Here is a 7840-nt window from a genome sequence, read left to right on the forward strand (position 1 = left end):
GGCAACACTGCTTTTGACATTTCGCGCCTTCGCGGTGTGTTTTGATGATTTCATTGTTATTTTTACTCCGTCGATTGTGTTGTATTTCCATTATTTTCACTAAAACAAGTACTAAGTTTTACATAAATAATGGCCGAAGACGATAACGACGGTAGCAAGTTTGACGAACTCAACTTCATGTATGTTATAATGTGTATTAATTCTAAATACCTATATGATATTCACGAAACATTTGAATGGAATAATTTCCAATGTACCTAGCTTCCATTTAGACACCGAGAGTCTTCATGATAAGGTTTCTAACAAATTCCGTCAATTTGATGAACCAATTTGGCAAAGTTAGCACATTACCTTTACGTATAATTTAAAATGATAGGATAACAAAAGTACACATGGGTTTCTATTGTAATTCAGTGTCAATACAAAGCAGGTATTTCGGATTTAATAATCAAAAATGTCTACTCTTCTTTGTTGGCACTTCATATCAAGGCGGGATATGACCTCTTTCACTGCCTCCTATCTCTCACCCATATTATCTAGTTTACAGTCCCTTCCTGTTCAAGTTCCCACATCTTTGTCTTGTTCTTCATCATGATGTCATTTTCACAAGCCATATACTTGACATTTGGACATTCTATTTATGCTCGAGCGATCTTCATCAACGGCAATCAAATCGAGAGGATCAACAGCTATGTCTACCTCGGACAGCAAAAATGTCTGTAGATGGAGGCATAGATGACGAGATTGCTTGAAGAGCCAAGCATGGAGTGCATTCGGGCGCGTAAGTTAATATCTTCAAGAGCGACCTTCTAATATGCCTGAAGCGTAAAGTATTCAACCAATGTGTGCTACCAGTGCTAACGTATGCTTACGAAACATGGACTCACAACACACGAGAGATCCAAAAATTGAGAGTTGCACAACGTGGCATGGAAAGGTGCATGTTGGGCATAACGCGTAAGGACCGCAGAAGAAACCAATGGATAAGGAAGCAAACAAGAGTGAGAGATGTGATAGAGGTCACCAAATTGATGAAATGGCGGTGGGCTGGACATATTGCACGGCGAACGGACAACCGCTGGACGAATACAGTCATTCAGTGGTACCCGAGGGGCACTAAGCGGCCACAGGGGCGCCCCAAAACCCGCTGGATTGACGGACTTGTCAGGTTTGGTGGAAGTACGTGGCAGAGAAAAGTAAGGAACCGAGAAGAGTGGAGGGAGCTGGGGGAGGCCTTCATCCAGCAATGGATCTACCCCGGCTGAAAATATATATGCTCGCCTACAACTTTCAACTGTATACCAGCAAACTTTTACCACACGAGTAGTCATAATAACGCCTGTACACATTCATAGATTTACTAGCAACAATAATGTGTACATTAAACTATCGCGATAATAACTGTTTACACACAAAAGTGCTGACTGTCTCGCCAATCTCATTCTTCAAGCGTAAGCGAGATGCGTTGTTGTCATTGTATGGTGCTATTTGATAGTTTGTGAAAATTGGTAAACGTCAAAATACTCTGTGTAGTGTAGTTTGTATTTTGGTAATAATGTGCCGCAGATGCCGTCATGAGATATTATAACTTTCTTTTTAGACCAAACTAAACCTAACCTACCCTAACCTAACCTACCCCAACCTACTATTACCTAATATAATCTTAGTTTGTGATAATGATGCATCAAAATGTATGAACATTTCAAATTTTAAATTAACAATTATTGGATCGAAAAGCCTATGCGCCAACAGAAAAAGGTATTTATTATAATTGTCTACTTGGAATGAACTGTTTTCGTAAAAAAAAAAAGCTTATGACGGCATCTGCGGCACAATTACCCGTATTTTTTCCGGCATCAAAGCTGTGGAAGGTAGTTTTAATTTCACATTCATTATTTCTGAAGAGACACATGCGTGCCAAAGAGCGATGTGTGGCTCGTGAGCTATAGCCTTATCAAAAAGTAGTGGTTGCTCCTTATATAATACAGGACAGGACAAGACATCTAAATCGATTCCATGATATTTTATTTTTTAACTCCGTTTGCCTATTTCAGAAACATCAGTGAGGATTTTAAGAATCTTGTAACCGTCAGAGGCTATCTAGATGCCTCTGATAGCGACGGTTGGTCAGATGATTGCGAAAGCGACGCGTCTTCGCAGAGCAGCGTGCTTAATACAACACAATCTTACGAAGCATTATGGTCAACCTACAGTCCCATCGGAGAATGTGAACTTCTCCGAAAAAAAGTTATTAAGAAAGGGAATGGAGTGTCTACCAAAAGAGATCCGTTTGTTAAAGTTCAGCTGTCAGGGTTTTGGGAAGGTGAAACTAAACCCTTTGAATATGACAAAAGTGTGGTAAGGTTTTATTCTTTCTGTATTTAAAACTCAATATCTTAGTTTCAATCTGAGCTGGAAATGGAACCAGAACAGAACTTCGAGAACGCTCTATTATTTTGAAACTGGAATCCTTGATTTCAAATCTTGAGAACTACGATCACTCGTACTGAACCTGTTATTCTAATAAAATATTAATTCATATGTTTATATCAGCGGCGAGGGGTTGAGGTAGGCTGTCAAGATTCGACATAGATAGTACACAATAAACTTTGTCAGTTATGGTTATTTGTTTTCATTGAACTAAGAATACAATTATTTGCAAATGGTGCTGGTTAGTTTTTAAAATTCAAATAAACTCTGCCTTACTGCCCTGCTTTTGCTAATACATATCAGTATCACGTGAACAAATTGTAGATTCATGTAAAACCCCACCCATTACCATGTAAAATCCTAGTTGACGTAGCACCCAATGTTACAAACTTAACGATGAGTAGGGATCTCGCTGTTAGAAATCAATCTAGCGCTGTTTGACACTGGAAACAGTTTTCTGGACAAAATCTTTAATTTTCTGGGTAAAAAAATGGCCAGAAGAGTTTAAAAAAATGCCTATTATTTTAAATTCTGTAAAACACCTGGGTGAAAAAATTTAAGCAGAAGTGGCAAAAGGTTCCTCAGCACGCCATGCATCACAATTTCTTGTTGGCACATAACGTCGCTAATTTTCTACAAACGTATCTCAAAACATACTTTATAACATAATAGATTTAAGGCCATGCATTAGTTGAGGCACGGTCTAAAAAGATCGTTGCTAGGCGATTCGCAGATTGCGGGTGGCGGGTGAAAATGACGCCTGTCAAACGAAATATTATTTGTCATATAAATCCAACATACGTCCATTTTATGTTCTGTTTATTGTTCTATTAGTAACAATAATAATATATTCATTGACATGTTTTCTTTTTAAAGTAAATGGGTAACGTTTTTAGTCATCTTTACACGATTTTAGAATTAATTGACCCGTCGCCATCACGCAGCAAAGTGACGTGTTCCTGGGTCAACATTCTCTCACTGAATGGCAGCGAGTCCAAAATTTCGTCGCGCGTACAGTTGAAAATTATTTGTCGTTTCACTGATGCATCACCTTAAGCAATGACAAAAAACTCATATCACAATAAAAGATTTTTATAAATATTATAAACTCGTATCTTGAGTTACATGTTTGTAAGTATACAGAATACTGAACTCCGACAGATGATTATACTGAAGCACTTTCTCGTAAGTCAATATACGTGTTTACAGCTGTAATATTGTGGACTCGCAGTAAAGTTGCAGCACATTCTCGTATCTCCCACAATATAACTAATGGGTCGAAAGTATGGTGCGATAGATTGAAGGTACATGACATTTTTTTCATGCAAATATGTGACTCTAAATGGATATTTCATAGAAGAAAATTTATTTCTGAATTAAAAACTGAGAGAATAAAGTTGTTATTTGCCTCTCCTGAAAAGTTGTGTTTTTTGAGATACGTGTTGGTAGAAAATTAATGACGATAAGCATAAAAAGGTCCACTATACCTGGTATAGACACGTTTTTGTGTTTTGAAATGTAAATAAAATATCCATAATATATCTATGACTATGTAAATCGGTATAAATAAGTACATATAATGAATTTTTAATTTCCATATTATAATTTTTCCACTGAAACCGGATATTTAAAGTAATAAGGCGTTCAACAGCTCCGATTTCAATTATGCAGAGGATGCTCTTAACTTAATTATTCCCTTCTTTGTCGTATTCCTTATCATTGAGGATCATAACTCCATTTGATTTTCTCAATTTTCATATTTTCAGAGAATTTACAAACTGCTGAGTGGACTTCATATTTTTTATTTTATTTTAAGGTGTGGGACCTTCAGAATGACTTCTTGATGCCTGGCATATTGATAGCAGTCGAGTCTATGGAGGTCGGAGAGTACTCCATGTTTTTAATTTCCCATGAAATTATGTATGGTGAAATGGGATGCCCGCCAAGGATAAGACCCAAATCTACATGTCTTTACCACATACGCATCTTGGGATCCATGAAGGAAAACGCAAGGTAAACGGAAGCATTAACTTAACTATACAGATGACTTGACTGTTTGATCTTTGTATTTTTCCTTTACGATAATATTATATACAACATTTTACATCTACGCATGAAGTGACGTGTTGTTGACATTCGTACTGAGATAATCTATCCTGACATTGGAATAGTCGAAGAATACCTGTTTCTGAAACTTTAGGTACAAGTTCAAATTGCACATCTGATAAATATCACATATTATTTTTTAATATGTGTTTTAATATAACCTCTACCGAGCATTTCCTCCTTTGAGGTGATAAAATATCCTACAAAAATGCATTATTGAGAATGGCAATTACAGTTGAACTTGGTTATTACGAGGAAGATGGGACCGACTGAATTTGCTAGTAATAAGCGTTACTTGTTATATCAGAGAATAGGTATTTTTAAATGAGCGGTCACATTATACAAAAAGTCGAAAATAAAAATTCTGAATACCATCGTAAGAATCCACGAAACAAGCATGGCATTCATAAACTACAAAAGAAGTTGTTTATTGTAATGAACGCTGGTAGGTACCTACGGACTTCACAAACCTTGGATTTTTCAACCATATGCGTGGATACTTTATTTATTATTGTCGGCGAAACACCGATTAGGTAGGTACTTTGACACTTAACTAGTGTCATAAACATAATCCGACCCTCGCGGCATCCTATACGATCAGATTTTATTGCTTAGGGTCGAAATGTTTTTAAACGATCGACACATTAACAGTATTTTAGCTCGGTATATCCGATAAGTTGCTCGTTATAACAATGAATAAATGTATGCAGAAAATCGCAAACCAAAATGTCAACGAATGTTTTCTCATTACATCAATAGTAATAACCGAGTTCGACCGTATGTATATTGATGCTGATACTAAAGTTCTGGAACTGAAAATATTCAACGAACCGGGCAGAATTTCAGTATTACAGACCTACAAACTTAACTGGAAAATGGCCAAAAATGGAACTACAAACTATTATAGGACGCTATTTTGAAAATTTCATTCGAATGTCAGATTTTGTCCAGTTACGAGTCTTGATTGGGTAGTTTTCGACAGTGGATCCCCCATCCCATTCGTCAGATAAGTTTGTAGGTCTGTACAAACATTGATTACATAAGTCCTGCCTTTTGCAATAATTACTGATCTCTAATATCAATAATAATGACTTTTTGGTGTTTCAAGCTTAGATGGTTGGTTTCTACGTCAGTTTCTTTTCAAATCAGGACAGTGTATCTTTTTTAATTTTCCGAGCAACACTTAACTGGTTCTATGCCTTCAGCGAGTTTTCTCGCTCTATGAGGCCGTGATCGACAGGCCGCACGTACAAATTTCACAAGTTATATTATACTAATAATAGACACCTGTTCGAATAATTATGAAATACAATACCACAAATTATCGATATAACAGCGATTGTAGTAAGAGCTTCGCTCTACATTCAACGTGTGTCGTTAAAAATCTGCGGCCTGTCAGATAGATACTGACATAGTAATATCGAGAGATGAATAAAATTGTATTCCATCAGTTTCTGCAAGCGTGAACTCAAGCAACGTTGTTTGCTTTTAACGCCTCATATAAACAGACATTAATAAGCTATAGTATCTATTCATAAATTTTATTAATACCGGATGCCATCTATAATCATGTTAGTAATATTGCTTTGATTAATTGCAGAGAAGATAGGCCCTTGTGTTGGCAAAATATGAAACATCTTGGATAATGTACATACAGTCGAACTTGGTTATTACGAGGAAGATGGGACTGACTGAATTTGCTCATTATAAGCATTACTCTTTATATAACATTTTTCGCGCCACGTTTTATTTAAGCATAGAACATAAAAAATCTGAAAACCATAGTAAAAATCCCCGAAAGAAGCATGGCATTCATAGACTACAAAAGAAATTGTTTATTGTAATGAAGTGCTGAGCCGCCAGCGCTGGTAGGTACCTACTGACTTCACGAAGCTTAGATTTTTTACATGCAATGTCAACCATATGTGTGGATACTTTTTTAATGTTCTCGGCGAAAACACCAAAGGTACCTAGACACTTAACTATTGTCATAAACGTAATCCGATCCCGGCGGCATCGGTCTAGTTAACTGCTCGGTTGGATTTTATTGCTTAGGGTCAAAAATGTTGTTTTTAAACGATCGACACATTAACAGTTTTGCTCGGTACACCCGAGAAGTAGCTCGTTATAAAAGTGAATAAATGTATGGAGAAAATCATAAACTAAAATGTCAACGAATGTTTCCTCATTACATCCGAGATCTCGCTATTTCCGTGATCGTAATAACCAAGTTTGACTGTATATATTGGCTTTCATCCAGACAGTGAATGATGCAAATCTTACTCGGTCCAACTTATTGTCTAGGATATTTTATTAAAATTATATATTTTCATATTTGCTACTTTCCTTTCAGAGCCTCAAAAAAAGAATTATCATTTGAAGAAATACTCGGTAAGGTGAACGACATGTGCACTCAGGGTGAGAGTTTTTATAAAAAGGGCTTGTTTTCTCAGGCGAAAGGATCCTTGAAATCGGCTTTACATATGCTCAACGGTTGCCCGCTTGCAAATGAGGCGGAGAGCAGAAAGTCGACAAGCAAATTACTATGCGTACATTTATATATCGCCATGTGCTATATAAAAATGAATCAGCCCAAGCGAGCGTGCTCCATCTGCAACGACATGAGAAAGATAGACATTAACGCCTTCATGAAAAATTACAGAGCCTTGTTTCAAAACGGCCTAGCTCTGATGATGATTGGAGAGATTAATGAAGCCGAAAGGAAATTCTTGGCTGCAAGTAAGTTAAATCCTAATAAAAAGGAAATAAAAGCACAGCTGGATTTAATTGCCAAATTAAATAAGAAAAAAAGAGAAAAGGCCGATTATATAAAAGCTATGTCAGAGGCGAATATACTCAGTAAATAAATACAGAGGTGGGCATACTTGACAGACACTCGGCATTATATGATATCAACATAATTTCGGTTCCATGACAACACAGAACAGTGACAAAACAGAACATGACAAAACAAAACATGACAAAACAGAAAATGACAAAACAGAACATGACAAAACAGAACATGGCAAAACAGAACAACGATCAATGTATCAACTATGACCTTTCAGGAAAAATATAAATTAAATATTGAAATTGTCCTATCTCTATTATGTTAACACAATGCTTACGGGCCCTTTTAATTAATTTTGTAATTAACGTGTTAATTTGCATTTGAAAAGTAATTAGCAAAAACACAATTTTGTGCGGCCCGTAAGCTATGGGTTAATAGATTTTTAATAGCACAGATTTTCAATACGCCATAATAAATCAAATTATATACCTAATTTCTGCATTCCTAATCACT

General features: G+C 36.3%; 1 protein-coding gene across 1 annotated transcript; it reads left to right on the forward strand.

Moving 5' to 3' along the window:
* Positions 1 to 6: 6 nt before the first annotated feature.
* LOC147071583 (inactive peptidyl-prolyl cis-trans isomerase shutdown-like) lies at positions 7 to 7554 on the forward strand. Its single transcript, XM_085948184.1, has 4 exons — positions 7 to 179; positions 2055 to 2358; positions 4247 to 4443; positions 6890 to 7554. Exons 1-4 carry the CDS (start codon positions 130 to 132, stop codon positions 7401 to 7403), a joined length of 1065 nt encoding a protein of 354 aa, XP_085804310.1. The 5' UTR covers positions 7 to 129; the 3' UTR covers positions 7404 to 7554.
* The last annotated feature ends 286 nt before the right edge of the window (positions 7555 to 7840 follow it).

The sequence above is a fragment of the Rhyacophila brunnea genome, unplaced genomic scaffold, assembly GCF_057557595.1.
Source record: "Rhyacophila brunnea isolate RB1 unplaced genomic scaffold, BYU_Rbru_1.0 scaffold_20, whole genome shotgun sequence".
NCBI lineage: Eukaryota > Metazoa > Arthropoda > Insecta > Trichoptera > Rhyacophilidae > Rhyacophila > Rhyacophila brunnea.

Bases quoted from the DNA above. Each gene is read 5' to 3' on its own strand.
- LOC147071583 (XM_085948184.1), top strand. From the start codon at position 130: ATGGCCGAAGACGATAACGACGGTAGCAAGTTTGACGAACTCAACTTC. The intron at 180-2,054 runs GTATGTTATAAT...TGCCTATTTCAG, and splicing joins TTTGACGAACTCAACTTCAT to AAACATCAGTGAGGATTTTA. The intron at 2,359-4,246 runs GTAAGGTTTTAT...TTTTATTTTAAG, and splicing joins TTGAATATGACAAAAGTGTG to GTGTGGGACCTTCAGAATGA.